At 45.6% G+C, this 22,607-nt stretch overlaps 1 protein-coding gene across 1 annotated transcript in view; it reads right to left on the reverse strand.

Annotated features, from left to right (window-relative positions):
* SCML2 (Scm polycomb group protein like 2) overlaps positions 1-22,607 on the reverse strand; it is a 277,149-nt gene that overhangs the window by 201,832 nt on the left and 52,710 nt on the right. Inside the window, exons 2-3 of the mRNA XM_082245590.1 lie at positions 18,854-18,958; positions 422-492 (exon numbers count right to left, since the gene is read on the reverse strand). Of these exons, the coding sequence (XP_082101716.1) occupies positions 422-492; positions 18,854-18,881 (99 nt within the window). The 5' untranslated portion in view covers positions 18,882-18,958. The remainder of the gene's footprint in view (positions 1-421; positions 493-18,853; positions 18,959-22,607) is intronic.

A 22,607-nucleotide genomic window follows, 5' to 3' on the forward strand; every position in this document is an offset into this window, starting at 1 on the left:
CAGAAAATGCGCGTCAAAACTCCCGTAAAAGAATCAAGTCAGGCGTTTCTATTACAGTCTATGGAGCCAAAAACACTTGTAATCTTCCAAAAAGAAGCTTGTGTACTTTGAGTGACAGGCATTTTGCTTCAGGCGACAAAGTGCTCATATGTGAACAGGGACCATTGAAATTAATGGGATTTGGCTTGTTCAGGGTTTTAAAGCTACAAGCTTCAAGCAGAAAATCGCTCAGGTGTGAACAAGGCCATAGGCAGTGGTCTAGTGCACTACAGCTAGAGTGAAAAAAACAGCCTGGGTGAAAAAAAATAAATGTAAACAGTGGCCTAAGCAAGTGGTCTTGAAAATTCATTTTTTTCTGGAATGTACCTGTAAAGCACTAGTTTTAACAAACTCTTAACTTATCACACTCTGTATGACGTACCTGTCTAAAATAAATCGCAGGAGCACCAACAGCACCAGTCTCCTTCAAGTATTCATCCCAGTTAAACTGTTCTGAAAAATAACAAAAACAACCAGAATAGGAGATGTTAATGAAAGCAAAATATTAATTAACTGTGTTTTTATTGCCTCTGTGAGCTGCAAGGTCTGTCATGACCATAAACCAAGCCTTAATCTAGGGGAGATAGGAACACAAAGTAGTGTGCTACTCCAACTTACCACTGCTTAGTATCCAGGGCCTGTACTGGCAATTAAGAAAATAATACCAGTATGCCCTCTTTAAATCTCACTGCACTAAAATATTTCCTAAATTTTCAAGTGGAAAATCTTTGACTTCTGTTGTCTCATGCCTCATGTAATACTCCCCATCCCCAAGTCATGCTGGCAGCCTGCTGCATTTTGGTTATGAAAAGCTATAAGCATGTGGTGCCATCCATATTGCATTAAAGAGATGTAGCTAAGCATTCATAAACAAAGTGGACAGCAGCAGCTTCTACAATTTCCATCACTTACTGCAGATAGCAAAGGCATGATTATAAAGCAACAAATACGACAAACAAAAAAAAAAATCTATAAAAAAAAGGTAGAGTGGTGGTCACTCTAAGGAAATTATAAAATTGAAATGCTGAGTGGCAGTAAATATTCATAGCCATTTGTGCAAAGAGCACCACACTTGGCTGCCCCTGCCCCCTGAAAATAAAACCGAAGTCTTCATGAACTGTAACTATATTAACACAACACCGTGCCTCTGCAAACAATGATGAATGCAGCTACAGTCTATTATCTCCAACAGGAAATCTAAACAATTAAAATGCTATAATTACCGTATACAGCGCTTGCTTTAATGTGCGTAAGCTTATCCAAAATATACCACCATGGGTTATCACAATTTCCAACAAACAAATTGAGATATAAATATTAACAAAACAAAAACAAAATTAAAAAATAAAAAGTCCATAAAGTGAACAAGTGCAATAGTCCTTATGAATGTGAAATCTTGAGTGCTTGAAAACCCTATTTAGTGAATGTGCCACCTTGTGCTTAGTAACACACCGCACTCTCCAGATGTCAATGACGCTTACTGACCAGCAAGAGAGGTCAGCATCACTTTTGGGTCACTAGGGGATCTGTACCGATCATCCTGGCATGGATCTCTTCTCAACGTGATCCTGTTCTTTCTCCAGTTCAGTAGGCAAGGAGTATAGTAAAGATAAAAACGGAGAGGAAGCCTCACATAGTATAAAACCTTTTTTATATTTATTTAAAAATGTTAAAAGTGCTACAAAAGCCATTAAGCATCATACAAGTCGGTCCACTATTCCATCCAATAGAATGGATGCCGCCTACAGAAAGGAGTGTGTTCAACCTACAGACTGGAAGTGACGCACAAGAACACGTTTTCGTCATCAACCAGCGACATCTTTAGAAAAAGGTGATTTATATCACAATAGGTTTGTTTGTTGGCAATTGTGATAACCCATGTTGGTATATTTTAGATAAGCTTATGTACATTAAAGCAAGCGCTGTCTAGGTATAGCATTTTAGAAGTCTTCATGCACTGCCCATGCTGGCTAACAAACACCCTAAGCCAGAGTGATTAGAAATTATTGGACAGCATAGTACTAATCAGAGGTGTAACTAGAACCTGCAGGGCCCCACTGCAAGAAACCATGAAGGGCCTCCAAGCCCAGGGTCCTTCCCACTGATCCCGGGGCACTTTACTCCCGTTACAGGCCCTTTTACATGTTCTGCAGCGGGTCCCCTTCCTGCCGTCTTGCCAGGGTTAGGTCCCAAGTGTGACCTTTGCAACCCTGGTAGTTCTGCCAATGGTGTCAAGTAGCACTGTGAATGGTATCAATCAGCAGACTTGGTCAGTAGAGCAGTGGACAGTGTCAGTTTATTTTTGTAATTTTTTACCATTCTTTTTAGGAGCCCGGTTGGAGGGCTTTGGGTGAAATAGAAAGTGTTCAAACATACTTCTGAGGTTTTACCTTTGAGACAGAAGGAGATTAAGGACCCAGCCCTCAATCTCCATCTCTGCAGCCTCAACTGCACAGAATTAATAGACAGGATTAGTGGACAGGAATAGCTCTGTACAGAGCTTCCTGTTCATTCACTAACCTAAGCATATTAAACACAGTTTACTATGCTTCAGTGATGAATGGACACAGGAGTGATTAGTACCGATCACTCACTGTGTCCATTCATAAAAGGAAGGGCCTAGGAAAATTGGATTTTTTGACTTACCGTAAAATCCATTTCTCGGATGTTCATTGATGGACACAGCTCAGGATTCTTCTTAACCATTGGGTTTATTCTGCCCCCTACAGGAGTAGGACACTAGGCAGGAAAAAGCTTGACTATGCCTATGGGCAGTTACAGGGGGTATACAGCCACTCAGTTTTGTTACAAGCAGTGTCAGAATAAAGCCAACTCCACAGAGGGGTGGGTGCTGTGTCCATCAATGAACATCAGAGAAACTGATTTTACAGCAAGTCAAAACTCCCATTTTCTCTTTCGTTCATTGACGGACACAGCTTCTAATTCTTCTTAAGCATAATGACATCCCAAAGCAGTATTTAACATGAGGGTTGTGAAAAAAGCAGAAAAAAATCCCCAAGGCTAACCATAGCCAAGCAGGTAACTGGAGCTTACCTGAAAAAAAAAAAAAAACAATACACCCTTAAAGAGGACCAGGGCCTCTAAACAGCAGCCAGCAAAACCTTGCGGCCAAAAGAGGCATCCGCAGATGCCAACACATCCACGTTAAAAACAATTGTAAAAAAAGTGGGCACTGACGACCAGGTGGCCACCTTGCAAACCTGTGTCACTGCTGCTTGATGACAGAAGCCTGAAGCGTCCCAGTAGAGTGCTCCCTGACAGGGAAAGGAGGAACCGGACGCCTGATGCAATAGGACCGGAACCACTGTCTGTTTGATCCATCTGGAAATGGTCGCAGAAGAAGCAGACAACCCTTTGCGAGTTCCGTCTGAGCACAAAGAGAGTCCGATTTCCTAAAAGACTCGTAGCTGCCAGGTATACCCTAATTGGCTGGACCACATCCAAGGCAAGCAAGCTAATTTCCTTTGGATGATTAGCCTGGGACACAGGGAAGGCAACACAATGTCTTTATTCAAATGACAGACAGCCAGCGACCTCCTTAGGAAGGAATGATGGACAGGGGCGAAGTACCACCTTATCCTTGTGAATCCCCAATAAGGTGAAAGATGGGCAGAGGTGATAACCACCAAAAAAGGCCACCTTTTGGGTAGCGCAAGCAGGGAAACCTCCCAAATATTTTCAAAGGGAGGCTTCTGTAGAGCTGAAAGCACCACATTAAGATCTTAGGGCAGCAATGGAGCCTGCACTGAAGGAACCAAATATCGGAAACCCTGAAGAAAGGCACGCACCAGGGAGTGCAAAGAGCAGGGAGGCCAAAGGTTGTTGAAAAAGACCACCAAAGCCAAATCCTGGTCCTTGATGGTACTCAAGGCAAATTTCTGTTCAACCCCCCATTAAAAGAAGGTTAAGATCCGATCAACCAAGAAGGAGTGAGGATTAAACCCAAGAGACTCACCACGCAATATACGTCTTCCACGTGTGATGGTAGATCTTCCAAAAAGTAGATTCCCTAGCTTTCAACAACGTAGGAATCACCGACTCAGACAAACCTCCATCCTTCAGCACCTGGCGTTCAACAGGCAAGCTGTAAAAGCCAGCGACTGTAAAGCAGGATAGAAGAAGTTAGGAAGGATAGAAGAGAACAAGGCAAGAAGGCCGGTCCGGGGCTGGAGCCTCCCAATAAACACGCCCTGTTGCGTGATGCTGGGGAAACCAGTCAGGAAACTGCATTGCTGGAGCAGAGCGATGCCCCTAGCTGCCAGGGGAAGAACTCCTCCTGTGAGGGCAGAAGCAAGGGAAAGTAAAGACAGGTTCTGGTGGTAGGGGACTCAATTATTAGAAAGACAGAGAGGGCAATCTGTCAAACAGACGGTAAGTGCCGAACTGTCTTGTTTACCTGGCGCTGGGGTTCGGCACATCACGGATTTGGTGGACAGATTATTGGGTGGGGCTGGGGGAAGACCCAGCTGTCATGGTACACATGTGTATCAATGACAAAGTCAGAGGGAGATGGAGAGTCCTAAAAAAACGATTTCAGGGACTTTGGAGTTAAAATGAGGAGTAGGACCTCCAAGGTAGTATTTTCAGAAATACTACCTGTACCTTGAGCCACGCCAGAGAGGCAGCGGGAGATTAGGGTAGTAAACAAGTCGGGACAGTAAGTGATTCTCTCAATCATACATTACAGTGACCACCCACAGCTGCCCAGTGCCAGCCAGCCACACACCCACAGGCCTGTGCCAGCTAGCCAGCGGCCCCAGGCCTGTACCAGCCAGCCACCCACCACCACCACCACCACCAGGTGCCAGCCACCCAGCCAGCCACCACAGGGTGCCACTCAGCCAGCCACCACAGGGTGCCAGTCAGCCACCCACCACAGGGTGCCAGTCAGCCACCCACCACAGGGTGCCAGTCAGCCACCCACCACAGGGTGCCAGCCAGCCACCCACCAAAGGGTGCCAGCCAGCCAGTTTTGTTTAAGCCTATATTCAATTTCATTTGTGTTTTTCAAATTTCAAAGGAGATAGATGCATATAGAAAAGTTACAAAAGTGTGGTGTGGGACTATTTCTCATCTCCCTCTTCAGGAAAAGCAGCAGCACTGTGCAACACGTGCACAAACAATGTAAGCACGGGATCAATAACTGCAAAAAACAAAACTACGTCAAACCTTTGGGCCCAGCTAAGATTTCATCATGTTGAATTAGATCATGCAGCACAGAAAAAAAATGAATCACAAGGTGAAACATCACTATCCCAGGCAACAATAACAGATATGTTTCAGAAAAAAACAGGTGGCTAAATTCTAATGGAAGATCCCAACTGCTGGACAGAGTAATCACAGAGATGATGGTCACTGATAACCAGCAATTTACAATAGTGTCGGACTCAGGATTTAAGCAATTGATGTCCATAATTGAGCCAAGGTACACACTGAAGAGTGACAAGTTTTATCGAACTGAAATGCTGGAAAAGATTCACCAAAAGGTCGCTAAGAAAGTAAAGGCTATGCTGCAACCAGAGAATGCTGGCAACTCACTCTCATTCACGACTGATTGCTTGGCCAGGACAAACAGAATCACTGAGTCTTACATGCCACTACATTGACAGCGGATGGACAAGAAGGCATTTGGTGTTGAATACAAAAGTGATGCAAGGATCCCACACTGGGGAGTACATTAGAGAAATGTTTCTAGGCATGCTAGAAGAATGGAGAATTACCAAAGACCGAGCGATGCTTGTGCTTCGAGACAGTGGAGCGAACATGGTGAAAGGAATGAGACTTGCTGAAGTGTCAGACCTCAGTTGCATGGCACACACCCTCCAAACTTGTGGTAAATGATGGTCTGTCAAACCAGAAAGCTTTGCTTGACATAATTAGCATGCTGAAGAAGTGCGCAGGCCATTTCCACCATTCAATCCTTGCCAAGCAGCGACTGAGGTGCATTCAGGAAGACTTTGGCCTACCCCAAAACAACTTGATTCAGGCTGTTTCAACACGATGGAATTCAACACTTCACATGCTGCAAAGAATGCTGGAGCAGAAGCGAGCTCTTACCATATATTTTCAGGTGAATATGGACTTGGAGGACATTCTTGTCCTACTGCTGATCAGTGGGACATTGCAGCCAATGTCATTGAGACCCTCCTCCCCATAGAGGAAGTGATACTAGATGTTAGTCATTACGACTCATCTGTGTCATCTGTCATCCCATGTTTAAGTGCTGAAGATGCTTCTTCAACAGAATGAAGGACCCAACATACGTGACATTAAAACACGTAAGCAGGCCATGAGGGACAGCCTTGCCAAACGTTTTGAGAAGCATGAAGAGAATAAAGATGTTGTGCTTGCATGTCTTTTGGATCCTCAATACAAGAACCAGCCTCTCTCTTCTGATGTATTGGCCAAGGCAAAACAATGGCTGATCGAAGATATTTAACAAAGTGCAGGAGGTTCCTCCTGCAGAAAAGAAAAGTCAAGAAGAGAAGTTTTCTAATGTGAAAGACCATGGATGCAGGAGAAAAATGTCCAAAAAGACAACAGACAGAAGAGAAACATCATCGTGGTCAACTAGATGCCATGTTCAGTGTTTTATTGGGGCCCCATGCGGAGGATTCTTCTGAACCTGCAATAATGAGCTTGGATGATTAACTTCATCTCTATTTGAAGGAACCAGTAATTGATAGAAAAAGTGATCCTCTTCAGTGGTGGAAAGACAATGAGGCAAGCTTGCTTCTCATGCTAGAAGATACCTTTCTGCTCCTCCTTCCTCGGTACCAAGTGAGCGCGTTTTTAGCAAAGTGGCAGCAGTTTATGAAAATAAGTCATTAAACTGGTAAACATGCTGAAATTATATGCTTTCTGCACTATAATATTGTTCTACTTAACTGGGAGTATTGAAAGTGTAGTAGTATAGTATTAGTGTCCACTCCACTCCAATCCATTCCACTGTCTAGCTTTTTTTTCTAGCAGTTTTGCACTGACTGCGCGGCAGTCAGTGCAAAACTGCTAGAAAAAAAGCTAGACAGTGATTTGGAGTCAGTGGACTACCACTGCAGTAGTGCGCCACTCACTGCTGCAATCATTTTAAATCACTACTGCAGTGCAGTCACTGCATTAGTGATTTAAAAAGGATTGCAGTGAGTGTACTACTGAAGCAGTAGTCCACTGACTCCCCACTATCTAGCTTTTTTTCTAGCAGTTTTGCACTGACTGCAATTGGGAATTTAAAATCATTGCAGTGAATGCACTACTGCAGCAGTGGTCCACTGACTCCTCCAATCCACTGTCTAGCTGTTTGTTGTTGTCTAGGTTTTTTTCTAGCAATTTAATTTGCACTAACTGCAGTGTAAAAAATGTTAATAAACAAACACAGTGGCGTCACTAGGGTTGGTGTCACCCGGTGCGGTAATTCACAGTGTCACCCCAACCCCTTTCAATAATGGTTTTGTTTTACTAATGTAACTTGTAAATCATAGCTCCCATAGAACACTAAATGTAATGACAATAGCGACATTAATAACTAGGAGAATTAAAAAGACCTTTAAATTACAATATCATATGAAAATAATAAAACACAGCTGTCAGGTCCCCATGCATCTCTATGGGGGAAATGGATGGGAATGGACCATCTGATCCGATCTGTCAAATCTGGACAGATGGAAACCCTATTTTCCATCTGTCCAGCGCATGGGATTGGATGGGATCAGATGAGAATGGACCGACGGTTCGTTCCCATCCGATTTCCCCATAGAGATGCATGGGGATCTGACAGCTGTGTCTCCGCACACAGTGCGGAGAACAGCTGTCATTCTCCTGCTCAGCGGGGGATCAGCGGATCGATCCCCCGCTGAGATAAACGGAGTCCGTCAGATGGACAGACAGTGTGAAGGGGCCCTTAGTGTCAGTGTGAATTTGCTATTCCTCCTCTGTATGCAAGGGCCACTCCCCAGACAGATTCGGGCCTGCAATTGTTTATATTTCTCTCCCCAGTGCATGAAAGATGACACAGGGGAGACCCACTAGAAGGACATCTGTACTGTACTCAAAACGCAGGGGGTCCTTGCAGGCCCGAATCTGTCTGGGGAGTGGCCCTTGCATACAGAGGAGGAATAGCAAATTCACACTGACACTAAGGGTGAATAAACTTACTGCTGAGAGTGAGACAAGCACTGCTGCATGATGCATCTGCTAAATAAAACATACTGACAGACTATGAAGCACCTATATCTGTCTGCATGTTTAATTGCAATATATTCATCACCCGCACCTTACTACTCACCTCATCCTAGCGTTGCCGTCACCGTGACTGGCTCCGCCCGGCAGCGTGAACGTGAGGGAACGCAAAGGGCAGGGAGGAGCAAGTGAGAGAAGTCCAGGCAGCAGACAGTACACACAGTGGCGGCTGGTGCTCTAAATTTTTGGGGGGGCGCAAACAGAAAAATGTAATAGGCTTTTCTTTGCGGCAAAAAACGCTGTAAAAAATTGCGTGACTTTGAGGTCACAAAAGTGTGAAAGGGGCCTTCAGTAATCAAGGTATAGTGTGACCCATTCAATGCAGAATGACCAGCGTGCCCCCATTTCAATGCAGAGAGACCAGCGTGCCCCCTTTCAATGCAGAATGACCAGCGTGCCCCCTTTCAATGCAGAATGACCAGCGTGCCCCCTTTCAATGCAGAATGACCAGCGTGCCCCCATTCAATGCAGAATGACCAGCGTGCCCCCATTCAATGCAGAGAGACCAGCGTGCCCCCATTCAATGCAGAGAGACCAGCGTGCCCCCTTTCAATGCAGAGAGACCAGCGTGCCACCAGCAATGGGGGTGGTGTGGGGGGGGGGGATCAGGGGCAGCAGTGGGGGGATCAGTGGCAGCAGTGGGGGTGGTGTGGGGGGGATCAGTGGCAGCAGTGGGGGCTGTGTGGGGGGGGGGATCAGTGGCAGCAGTGGGGGTTGTGTGGGGGGGGGTCAGTGGCAGCAGTGGGGGTGGTGTGGGGGAGGGGATCAGTGGCAGCAGTGGGGGTGGTGTGGGGGTCAGTGGCAGCAGTGGGGGGGGGGGTCAGTGGCAGCAGTGGGGGTGGTGTGGGGGGGTCAGTGGCAGCAGTGTGGGTGGTGTGGGGGGGGGGGATCGGTGGCAGCAGTGGGGGTGGTGTGGGGGGGATCAGTGGCAGCAGTGGGGGGGGGGTCAGTAGCAGCAGTGGGGGTGGTGTGGGATCATCAGTGGCAGCAGTGGGGGTGGTGGGGATCAGTGGCAGCAGTGGGGGTGGTGTGGGGGGATCAGTGGCAGCAGTGGGGGTGGTGTGGGGGGATCAGTGGCAGCAGTGGGGGTGGTGTGGGGGGATCAGTGGCAGCAGTGGGGGGGGTCAGTGGTAGCAGTGGGGGTGGTGTGGGGGGATCAGTGGCAGCAGTGGGGGGGGATCAGGGGCAGCAGTGGGGGGTGGTGTGGGATCATCAGGGGCAGCAGTGGGGGTGGTGTGGGATCATCAGTGGCAGCAGTGGGGGTGGTGTGGGATCATCAGTGGCAGCAGTGGGGGGGGGGATCAGGAGCAGCAGTGGGGGTGGTGTGGTATCATCAGTGGCAGCAGTGGGGGTGGTGTGGGATCATCAGTGGCAGCAGTGGGGGTGGTGTGGGGGGGGATCAGTGGCAGCAGTGGGGGGGGGGTCAGGGGCAGCAGTGGGGGTGGTGTGGGATCATCAGTGGCAGCAGTGGGGGTGATCAGTGGCAGCAGTGGGGGTGGTGTAGGAGGGGGATCAGTGGCAGCAGTGGGGTGGTGTGGGGGGGGGATCAGTGGCAGTGGTGATCAGGGCCGCTGATAGGGCAGTACAACCAGCCCTGTTGTACCGGGCCCGGGCTCCATCAGCTCTACAAGGGGCCCGGGCAGCATCACAGTTAATTTCTGCATGTTCAAAAAAAAAATCATTTTTTCTAAACCTTTTCCTAATTTGTAATTTATTGGGGTGTAATTACATTTTCCTGGGTCCTATAATGACAACAGAAGGGCCCAGGAGGTGAGTGCAGTGGCGGGACTTTTTTTCCATTTTCGGGTCGCATGTATACAGGGGATTTAGTTCCATGGTGATTTGGTGCCATATAGTCCTGGCTGCTGCTGTCCACTGCCTTGCCTGGCGGAGGAATACAATAATTCTCTGCTCAGCCCCGCCTCCCCTTACTCAAGTACAGAGTGTGATCATGTACAGAGGCAGATTGCTCAGCAGCTGACAGGGAACAGCAGGAAGACAGCGTGGCTGGATTGGACACAGTGAGTGAAGAACAGAGGATAGAGTCCTCACTGTGTCCTATGATCTCAGCATAAAAATCACACAGGCTACAGGTGCCCTGTCACATTGTCACATGAATGCTGGGGATGCTGACTTTAAGCTATGACTATAGTGAGTGTTACTGCATAACAAAGTCAGCATCCCCAGCATCCATATGACACTGTGACAGGGCACCTGTAGCCTGTGTGATTTTCATGCTGGTGATCATAGGACACAGTGAGATGCTACTTTAAACTTGTGTTTGGGGGACAGTAAACATGTGCAGTCAAACCACTCCCCTTTAACCTCTTCCCGCCCATCGATGTATCAGTGTTCTGTCAGAATAGCGCTACCTATCAGATTCTGCTAGCAGAAGTGGCATTCGGAAAGAACAACTTACTGCGCATGCACCATGTGTTCCAACATGGCGACTATGCGTTCCAATAGGTTTCCTAATGTGACAGAACACGAAGCAGCAGCAGACATCTTCTTACACCCACACCAGTCTTGAATTTTACATTTATTTTATCAGTAAACTCACCTTATATACTGAAATAGACTATTTCACCGCAACCGAGTGGAACAGTCTATTTCACTATAGAATCAGTTTGTCGCTGAGCAGTGCGGGGTGTACCAAGGTGGCCGTCACCACATTGGCTGCAGGTTTCTCGCTATATTTACTAGAATACAATAATAATACAAATGTAATACTGTGATTTATTCTATAAGGTGAGTTTACTGATAAAATAAATGTAAAATTGAAGACTTGCGTGGGTGTAAGAAGATGTCCGCTGCTGCTTCGTGTTCTGTCACATTAGGAAACCTATTGGTACGCATAGCAGCCATGTTGGAATGCATGACGCATGCGCAGTAAGTTGTTCTCGTCTGTATATTACTTCCGGTAGCAGAATCTGATAGGTAGCGCTATTCTGACAGAACACCGGCACGTCCCTGGATTGGAAGGGTGATATCTTGGTCATCCCTGCAGCATAATAGCCCCAGCAACTTTGCACAAAGTAACATAAATAATAAAAAAAAATGTAAAACCTTTTTAAAGCCCCCATTCCCCCTTGCTCATGCGTAATTGCAAACATGCATGTTGGTCCCGCACATATACGTAAACGGTGACAAACCTGCATTTTGTTTTGAGGCAGGGCCAGGGATGGGGTTGAAGGGGGCCCCATCAGGTAGGCTGTACGGGGCCCCATCATTCCTAACAGCAGCCCTGGTGGTGATAGAGGGATGGGATTCCCCCTCCGAGGCTCCTTGTGCGGTGGACGGAGAGCTCCTCCCTTTTCACTCTACTCCCGAGTCCCGACATCTTCCTGAAGAAAGAATGGGCGGAGCCCGTGTGCCACTGCCTATGAGTGCGGGCGGAGAGGATGGGTGGGGCGGGGACTGTGTGCCTGTGAGAGTGCACCAAAATGACCAGTGCACTATCTCACGGGCAGCAGCGGGCCCCCCTGCAGAGCGGTGTCACCCTCCCTCCGGTGGACACCCTGGTGCGGTCCGCCCCCCCCCCCCCGCGCACCCCGCTTGTGACGCCTCTGAACAAACATTAACATGTTCAGTAACAGATGTGTGCAAAATTTGTGATTTTTTTTTGCAAAACTTTAAATGTTCAAAATAATCGGCCGATACCGATATGCATTGGCCAAAATATCAGTATCGGTAACGAAAAACCGATATCGGTCGATCACTAATTTGCGCTAGTATTTAACTAATATGTGAAATAACAAGGTGTCAATCATCAAAACAAAACGTGTACATATATGGGCCACCACGGAGACAGTTCGTTTGATTACTCCATTCAATAGACAACATAAAGTCATCAGACAGATTCTACAACAGAATTGGCATTTGTTGACCAAATTCTCAGGAAATATGTGAAGGACTACCCTGAGGTCACTTTCAAAAGGGCTAAATCAATTAGAGATAGAATTACCAAAAGCCACATTCAGGACACCAGTCTGTAGACTCCTGGCGATATCAGAGGAACTTGGAAATGCGGCACATGCAAATTTTGCATGGATTTTTGAAAATCAATTGCTATACTTACCTGATGGTCGTCTGCACTCAATTACACATCACATGAATTGCCAAACTAATGCCATTGTCTATATAATGCTCTGCACCTGCGGTGCATTTTACATAGGCAAGACAAAACGCCAATTTTGGCATAGGATAATATCGAAGAAAAGGATAGTCTTAATGGGTGTGATTTTATCATGCAGGAGGCCTCCAATCCTAATAGACAGATAAAAGAACCCAGAAATCTGATCCTTTACCTGTAAGGGTAACGGATGCTGGTATCTGGGAATAAAATAGTGGATGTGTTGAGGAAGACTCCTGATGGGTGAGCATGACACAATTACTTCACATATAGAAAAAACATTTATTGAGTTCACAATTAAATCAATATAAAATACACAGACATTTAAAAGAGAAAAACATTTTCCATGGTACATTCAGTACAATAGTCCCGGTAAATCTCACATGTGCCCTGGGACAGGTCTAACGCGTTTCGCCCTTGGATGGGCTTTTTCAAAGACCATAGCCAGTCCTGGGTGGACACATGAACAGAGAGATTAGGGATGCTTGCTGGTGACCAGGGGTTCCACATATAGCCCGCCGCACAATTTCGCACTCACGCCCAGGGGGAAACACAGACTGGGCACCTCCAGCCCCCAGAAGGAGGGCAAGAGGATTGTCCCAAAAGATGGGGTGTCAAGCCCCGCCCCTTATTCCAGAGGAGATCAAAATCAAGGACCTCGGGGAAAAAAAGCAAACAGAGCTATCCAGAAAAAAGAATAAAACGTCCCCGAAATGGGGTAGCTCCGTGGGCTCTGTAGAACCGCACGCCACGCCAGATCAGGACACCTCCGCCGCCACCTACGGACGGAGGCTAAGGAGGCATAGGATAAAAAGGACCATATTGGGTATGGCAAAAATAATCTTCTACTAACACCTATAGGCAGACACGTGGGTCGATACCATAAAAATGATACCAAAATTATCAGGTTTGCAGCCCTTGAAAGGATTCTTGAGAATCCAAGAGGGGGATAAAGTAATCCTATAACATGAGGCACGTTGGATTTATTTACTACAAACCACAAGATTGTAAGCTCTAACGAGCAGGGCCCTCTAGTTCCTCCTGTTTTTAATTGTATTGTAACTGTATTGTCTTCCCTCACATTGTAAAGCGTTGCGCAAACTGTTGGCGCTATATAAATCCTGTATAATAATAATAAAAAATGCGGGCCTAAATGAAGCTCTCAGCTTCAAACCCTTTTTGTAACATGTAACAGTGGAGGGCCCTTTTTTGCCCCCCACCTGTCAGTGTTGGTGCTTATTTTATCCCCATCCACGGGACAAGATACTTGCCCTATAAGGCTTGCTATATCCTACTTTTCTCCTTGGAACCTGCATGTAAGGTTGATCCTACCACTTGGTTTCCCATGTAACATGATTTGTATCACCATTATGATATTGGTAAATAGTAGGGGGACGAGATATTTTCCTTTGTTCCCCCTCGGTTCCCTTTAATTCAAAGAACTCCCATTTGAGACCCAGATATTTAGTCCTGTTCTTCTATATACCACTTTTAAATAAGGAAAAGTTGGTACTATTAAAATGCTTTGCCATTTCAAATATATACCTATCGTTATTGTGTATCAGACTGTGCATTTGTATGTTTGCCAAGCTGTATACAATCTTGTTTGGGGTACCTCCTCCCTTGTCTGTGGCTCAGGCTTTCATTGGGTGGGCATATGCGTTCCAGCAGGATGAGCGTACCTCCTCTGGCACGCCTCCTCCTGTTCAGGAGGGGCCGGGTCCTTCTCCTGCTCTCAGAGTGAGCAGGTTCCAGTCACCTCCCTAGCCCCTGCACATCCAGTTGTGCGATAGGGGCCTCTGGAACGCACACCGCGTCGGACGACGAGCGGCGCCAGCTTGTGACGTCACACCTTGGTGTCCCTCTCCTGCGCCACGCTGGTGTTTTGGCATGGCGGGGGATTTCAATAAAAATAATGTGAATGATAAAAGCAGTAAAATCAGCGCAGGTACTCTACAGTTGGTGAACCATCACTATACGCAATTCACTTAAAAGTAGATAACACAATATAAGATGATTTATGTTAAGATGATTTGTGTTATCTACTTTTAAGTGAGTTGCGTATAGTGATGGTTCACCAACTGTAGGGTACCTGCGCTGATTTTACTGCTTTTATCATTGTCTTTATTGTATGTGGTGACACTACACTATTGGCTGTAGGTCTCTGATGCTCCATTCCTGTATTTTCTCACCTCCTCCTAGTGATCCATCTCCTTTTCTCCTTTGGTAGCGCATAGGTTTATTTTCACCTTAATAAAAATAATGTGCTTATCCAAAACAGTGCTAAAAAAAAAAAAAAAAATCACTAATCGCATCTGTTAAAGAAAGGTATTGTTTCACAAAGTGAAATTAAACCAAAAGTGAGTCCATGGTTAAATAGATGAGAAAAAGTCCCATGCACAAGATAGTGTGATCAGATGTAGATTCCCAAAAAACATTCAGATGGGATTCTTCCTGTAGAAAATTGTCAATCTAAATACACCGTGCTCCACTGTACACAAAAGAGGATTTGCCTCTCCCCAGATGGCTTGACCTTTGCAGGTCTAATACAGCCTTTTGCAGCTTTTTCAATGCAAGCAAAGAGAGCCTCATCTATGGGATGACACTTTCTTAGCAAATCCAGGCTCTCCGTATGGATGGATAACCCACATCTCAATTTTAAGCTGTGCTGGTAACCCACACTCCAGCTCGTTGCGTCACATGAAAAAGGAGGAAACCACTCATTGCGCAGACATTCATAAAAAACAATTTACTGGTATAGACATGTACTTACAAGAAAGAGGGATATTATAGGCAAAATCGGTTACACACAGCATTTGGCATCCTTACAGACGATAAGACGTCACCACTACCACTAATACGACATATGTTTCGTTCTAGCGAAAGTCGTCACTGGGGCAACATGAATTAGTGATTTTTTTTAGCACCGTTTTGGATAAGCGCATTTATTTTTAATACAATTAAAGATATTCCCTAGAAATGAAGATAGGCTACTGCCTTTGCCAGGATCTTTATGAAGATCCTCGGACTGGCCGCTAGACCAAAGGGGAGTGCCTTGAATTGCCAGTGAGTGACCTCATTCTGGGTTACTACTGCAAATCTCAGAAATGCCTTGTGTTCCGGGTGAATTGGAACATGCAAGTAGGAATCTCTGTGATCCAGAGTGGTCATAAACACATCTTTTTTAACAGTTTTTTGCGTACTGCGTAGATACCATTTATGGAAAACTTTTTGTACTCTAGGAACTTGTTTAAGGACCATTCAAAAGGAAGACCACACAGTTTTGCTTTTGAAGTAAAATCACCTTCCCATGCTTTAACCTAAATGGCCCTCCTAGCTGAATTAATAAGGACACCAGTTTTAGGCGAGGCTTTCACCGACTTGACTGCAGCATCAGCCAGGTAAGCGACAGCTTTCCCTATAACTGAAAGGGAATCTAGAACTTCCTGAGACTTCTTTCCCTGTGAAAGGTGCCTATTAAGTCTTTCCATCCATAGTGGATGAATTGGCGTCCCACGCTTTCTTTAGCAGGGACTCTGACTTACTGTCCATGGCATATTTAATTCTCCCTGTATTCTCAAAGGAGAGGTCAGATCTTTTAGTTATCTGGAAAAGGGGGGGGCGTACAGTTTAGGAATTTTTATGAATTTTTCCACCTCCTCTTTAACCACCTGCCGCCCGCACGGCTACAGCGTGGACTCGAATTTCCAGGAAGCCGTCTTTAAACGGCCTCCCAGTGACAGGCTCCCCTGTGAGCGCGCATCAGGGAAAATCTGTGTCGGCCGTGTCCCTTGGACACAGCCAATCACAGATCGTGGTGAATGGCCAATCACAGCGGCCATTTACCACGTGATCGGACCGTGCAATGAGAGATGATCTCATATGTAAACATACGAGATCATCTCTCATTGCCAGCTCTCTTCCTCACACAGAGACTGCAGTGTGAGGAAGAGGAGAGCCGTCAGCAGTAAGGGGAACACAGAGGAATGTAATCAGGGCACTGATCACCAGTGCCCTGATTACACAAGAGAAAAAAAAATGCCATTACTGCCCACAGTGCCCGCCATCAGTGCCCCCATTCAGTGCCCATAGTGCTGCCAGTCAGTGCCCATCAGTGCCTACTCATCTAGGCACTGACTAGCAGCACTATGGGCACTGAGTGTGCTGCCCATCAGTGCTCATCAGTGCCACCCGTCAGTGCCCATCAGTGCCACCCATCAGTGCCCATCAGTGCCACCCGTCAGTGCCCATCAGTGCCACCCGTCAGTGCCACCTCTCAGGGCCCATCAGTGCCACCTCTTAGGGCCCATCAGTGCCACCTCTCAGTGCTCATCAGTGCCACCTCTCAGTGCGGCATATTAGTACCTCCTCATCAGTGCCACCTCATCAGTGCCCATAAGTGCCACCTCATCAGTGCCCATATGTGCCACCTCATCAGTGCCCATATGTGCCACCTCATCAGTGCCCATCAGTGCAGCCTATCAGTGCCCATCAGTGCCGCCTCATCAGTGCCCATCAGTGCCGCCTCATCAGTGCACATCAGTGAAGGAGAAAAATTTATTTATTTTCAAAATTTACTCTCAGAAAATAAGAAAAACTTTTTTTTTCAAAATTTGTCTTTTTCTTTTTTTTTTTAGTAAGAAATAAAAAACCCAGAGATTATTAAATACCACCAAAAGAAAGCTCTATTGAAAAAAAATGATAAAAATTTCATATGGGTACAGTGTAGCATGACCGCGCAATTGTCATTCAAAGTGTGAGAGCGCTGAAAGCTGAAAATTGGCCTGGGCAGGAAGGGGGTATAAGTGCCCAGTAGGCAAGTGGTTAAAGGGGAATCTTCCTTTCCATGCTTTTGGTCTAACCAAACTCCTTTCCTTTCAGGAACATACCGCTCTTGAAGAAATAAATGCTTTAAGGACTGGTGTACAGGAAATACTTTGGGCTGGTTTTTAACAAACCTCTTATACATCGTATCCTGTGCTGAGGACTCCTTGGGGGATTCAGGGGTCTCTTCAGTGGCATAGATAGCTTGAAGGAGACCCTCTAAGTCCTCCAGACCAAACAGATGTCTGTTTAACTTGGTCTCCTCTGCCTAAGTGTCTGGATCCAGATCAACCTCTTCCCCAGAGCTGGGCTCAGATTTTGCCTGACTTTCTGCCTCTCCCAAATCTTTCTCCTCCCTAGCTTGAGCAGGGGGAAGTCCCTGTAAAACAGGCAGAAAGGCACTCGGTCTTAGAAAGTAAACTCTCCTGAGAGGAAGGGCCCTCCTTAGGGGTTAGCTCTTCCGGGTCTCCTACCTGGGGTGAAGCTACAGTGGTGCAAAAGGACTGAATAGTGGCTAACATTTCCTCCTGAACAGACTTAAGTCAAATCCTTCATTAACCCTGAGGCCTTCTTCCAGCCAACTTGTTAAGACACCTATAACAAAATGGCTTAGTGTGAGATTTGGACAAATCTTTCCCCACAATTAAAACATTTTTTTAGAGGAGCTAGTGCTAGCAGATGTAGGGGGTGGTTTGTCAGAGGCCTCCTGGGTTCCACTTGGGGATTAATCAAGAAGAGGAAAACAAGTAACTAACTCTTCCTGCCCACCTTTTACTTGGCCACAGGTCCCCCACCCCCAGGAGGAGAGAGCATGGGGTCTACTAGGGACTAAAGCCTGACTTTGGTATTACCCCCAAGTAAGGAAAGGCACTTAGCAGGCCCCGACTTGCTCTTGCCTGCAGCCACTTGTGCTGTCTTTCCATTCTCCTTCTCCACGAGGTGAACCACTAACTTAATCGCCATCACAAGGTGGCCAACATGCCCCCTATGTGATATATTTGCGCAGGTGACAGGTACTCATTATGGAGACACCAGGGGACTCCCCGATGTCTCCCTTGCATTCCAATGCAGCTAATCTAGTAACCCCCTCACTTCAATAAAAGTATCTTTACTGAACAGCTGATTGCTGACTGTTAAAAAAAAAAAAAATACACCAAGCTCATGGCTGCAGCCATCAGCTTATTAAAACCACTTGCTTACAGAAAGAATAATTACAGCAAATAGTGAGTGGTTAAGTAAAAAAAGAATCTTGATAACAGGAAAAAAGTAATCATTCCTTCTAGAACATCAGCAAAAAACTAAGGTATGATGGAACTGGGAGGCCTTAAGTCAGACTTATCCCTTTTTTTTTTTTTGCCAGAGTCCAAATCCATCGGTTGGTGGCAACATAACCCAACTGTCCCAGATTTCTTTGCCCAATTAAAAAAAAACAAAAAAAAAAAAAAAAACACACCACATTAACTCCACGCATGCTAAATGCAACAGAAGTCATGCAGTTCCAAGCTCAAACACACAAATATTTCACAAACCATTCACATGTACAAAATGTATTACACAGAGAAAATACCTAGGCAGAAGTATAATTAACTTGCACAGTGCTACCTTTTGTCCTTTTCGAAGTAGTCTTCATAACGGATGACGTACTTTAAGCTTTCCGGGATAGTGTTGTTTTTCGACTTGAACTCCTTACGCCTAGCACTACAGTAGCTTTCAAGAAAACAGAAAAAAATATTACTTACAAATCAAAGAATATTAAAACAGCAAGTATAAAGCACCATCAGAACAGTTCTAGCAACAACCTAAAAATATGTGAAGCTCAATATAAATGCATGCTAAAATTTAGGTCACTGTAAACAGTGTCTTTCTGAAATGCCTGAAGTGTCTAGCTACCCAACAACCAAGAAACTCAGATTTCAGAGTAGGAAGTTGTTGCAATGAATTTCAAAACACACCAAGGTTAATAGGTTCCCTGTGCACCCAGCTCTACTATATAGGAGCTATTGCAGTAACACAGCAAAGATATGAGATATCAACATGCAAAGAGTGATTTCAGCTTGAAACAAAAATTACCAGTACAAAGGTTTCCATTATTTGTCACACAGAGTCTAACTTACTTACTAACATTGGACACATGTTCTAGGATCTGAAGAGCTACTCGGAAGGCTTATATTAAGTCCCCATTCACACTAGTGCGACTTGTCGGGCGACTTGGTCGCCTGACAAGTCACGGTGGGTCGCCTGCCATTGATTAGCACAGGACCCGTTCTAATAGGAGCGACACAAGTCGCTGCGACTTCGAAAAAGGGTCCTGTACTACTTTAGGGCGACCTGGAGGCGACTTGCTTTGACTTCAATGATATGAAGCCCGTGCATGTCGCGCCGAGGTCGCCCCAGCAAGTCACGTCGCCCCTGTCTGAACGGGGTCTAATAGTCTATGTCATTGTAATGGTCGTTGCTTTATTTATAAATGAGTGTTAGGGGTTGGGGGGGTCTGTACTGGCAGGGAGAAAGGGGAGGATCTGTACTGAAGGGTGGGTCTAGAACTGGAGGAGGAAAGATGGGATTGGCCATTACTGGTAAGGAGGAAATGGAAAGGTCTGTGCTGTGGGAGTGGTCTATACTGAGAAGGGGGTAGGGAGGGGTGGCTGTGATGTGGAGAGTAGCAGCCATGTGGGAAATAGGGGCTGTGTGGGGAGATCTGTACTGGGAGGAGAGGACTCACTGCACTCTGGGCAGTACGCAACTCCTGAGCCCTGCACTCTGTTCCCCTTTAGAACACACATTTTCCCCTTTAGAACACACACAAATGCACATTACCCCCAGGGCCAGAGGACTGACTACAGGCTGCAACACTGGGGAGATAATGTCAGCAGAGTAAGGAGGAAGTGAGCAAACAGCCCAGGACTTCTGGGTTCAGCCTCTCCTGTTCTCTAGAGAAAGAGTTGCCCTCAACGGCCATCCTGATAGTGGTGCCACATCCCATATAAGTAACAAAGAGATTGGTTCCTCTGGAGGTGGGACTTTAAAAGGCACTCCAAATGAATATTACAAATAATGTCATACAAAAGTAATTTATAGAAAAAGTAACAAGTTAAAAAAGGCAAACAGTAATAGCATTAGAGAAAGCTTTGGTGCCTCAGGCCAAGTAGGGTTGGGACTTTATGGGCTAGTACGACAAGGTTGTGTAATTATATACAATTTATTGAAGAAAAATAATAAGAACAAAAAATGGTAATGAACATTTGTTGGTGTATGGGTTATAGACCCATAGGTGATGGTGAATCAAGAGAGAAGGTTGGTGACAAAGTGATATGGTCACAATATGGTATGTCTCTCTGTCAGTCCACGCCTATGGTTTCAGCGTGGAGTCTGTAGGGAGAAAGATCTTGAGTTTCCTACGCGATTCGGCATATTAGGTAAGTTGCCTTTGTCAAGGAAGGTTTGTCCACCATATCTGGAAGTATAGTAGATAAACGGTTAATAAAAATTATGCTTCCCGTGGGTGGTTTCCATTGGTCGCATAATAAGGTACATACTTGTTTAAATAGTGCCTGCTCTTGAAACCTTGCTTCTGGTCCTTTAATTTTTCACACAGGAATTAAATGTGGATACTGCTGCTGTGGTATATAATATATGGTGGTGAGCATTTTAGGCATATAACTTATGTCTTATAAGTATATGTAACTTTTAAGGTACTTACTGTCAGTGTAGTACTTAAAACAAACCAGTAGGGGGTCAATCCAAATCTTGTCCAGTTTGTTCTGGTAGTGACAAGAAAAGGAAGCTAGTTATGGTTTGTTGAGATCAAGAGACCATCAATGCATATAATAGCATTGTGGGTGAAACTCACTGTTAAGAGTATGAATAGGTATCCACAGTAGGTAATCCAGAGCAGCAGGTCCCGGGCGTCCGCTTGGTCCCTCAGCTGAAAGGAAGTGGCGCCCTGTTGTAATTCCCCGGCATTTTATACCCTCCCGCGCATGCACAGATGTGCGCATCAACGTGGCATGGGTCCAGTCCCGACTTCCGGGTGTGTGTATGACGTAGCGTGCGTCAGTGATAGCTGCGCAGGCATCCTGTCAGCATAAGAGGGTTTAGAGATTGCGGCCGCCGTCACAGGGATAGAGAAGAGATCCCACAGGGGGAATCGTTTACAGAAGACATATCATTCTCTGTTTCTCATGGAGCCCCCGGTTTGAGATTACCGGGGTCCCCTGTGCCGGGTGTGTTAAAAGAGAGCAGGCTTGGAGTCATGTTTGGCAGACCATACATAAGTGTACAATAAAGAGTTGGATTTAAAAGCAAGACATGATCGCCTCATTACATACTAAGTAAAACCATATATATATATATATATATATATATATATATATATATATATATATATATATATATATATATATATATATATATATATATATATATATATATAGTGCAGTCATTTTAATAATATTTATAAAGCAATATATATGCATATACACAAATAGGGATATAGGAGGGAGGTATCAAGTTGGTACATGTGGGATATATACATCCCGAGGCGGGGGTCCAGAGCAGTAATTCTTAAGGGCGAACAAAAAGACTAATTTTATGTTCCATGTGTTAGAGGTCATGGATATCGGGTCAGAGGTCACGATTGGTTAGGGATTTTTGGCATCAAGTTTGTGCCAACATACATTTGGTGGAGGGGGAGTAGAAAGAGAGAGCGAGAGAGCGAGAGAGAGGGGGAGGGGTGACTTTTACCAAGTCATTTTACACAGAAATCCTATAAGTGGATGGGGGGGGGGACTTTTTGTATTTTTTGGGTGACATAATAGTCTAGGGTATGAAGACTGGTCACTAAAGTTTGTTTTGATTAGTGCCACCACATGAATCGGATAATGCCCCACCTTGTTTGAACTTAATTAAGAAGCGGCCCAATTATGCGAAAAAATATTATACGAGATTAAGGGGGGATTTTTTTGGGGGGTCTAGGTCTCCATATTATAGGTTTTCATACCGTTGTACCTCAGTCTGTTTTTCCAGAGGAGAATCCCTCCAAGAAAGAGCAGTAATTCGCTTTCATTTAATCCTGGTGGTGTTGTTGCGTTTCATTTTTTTATCCAGCGCATTTCTATTTGGAGGAGGGACTTGTTCCAGTCCCCCCCTCTTGGTGGGATGTGCATCCTGTCCAAACTTGCTGTGAGCTGCAGTCATACTGATGCAGTGTCTTTAATACTCAAGGGGCTCCATATCTATACTGGACTTCAGCTGTCCAACAGGCCCAACCTGGGGGATTCATACTTTGGGTGAACTCCTGGGATGCCCATTTCTCCTCCCCTCCCTTCTTGGATGCATATTACCACCTTGACCCACA

This window comes from Pelophylax lessonae (genome assembly GCF_965119305.1).
Source record: "Pelophylax lessonae genome assembly, chromosome: 2".
Taxonomy (NCBI): domain Eukaryota; kingdom Metazoa; phylum Chordata; class Amphibia; order Anura; family Ranidae; genus Pelophylax; species Pelophylax lessonae.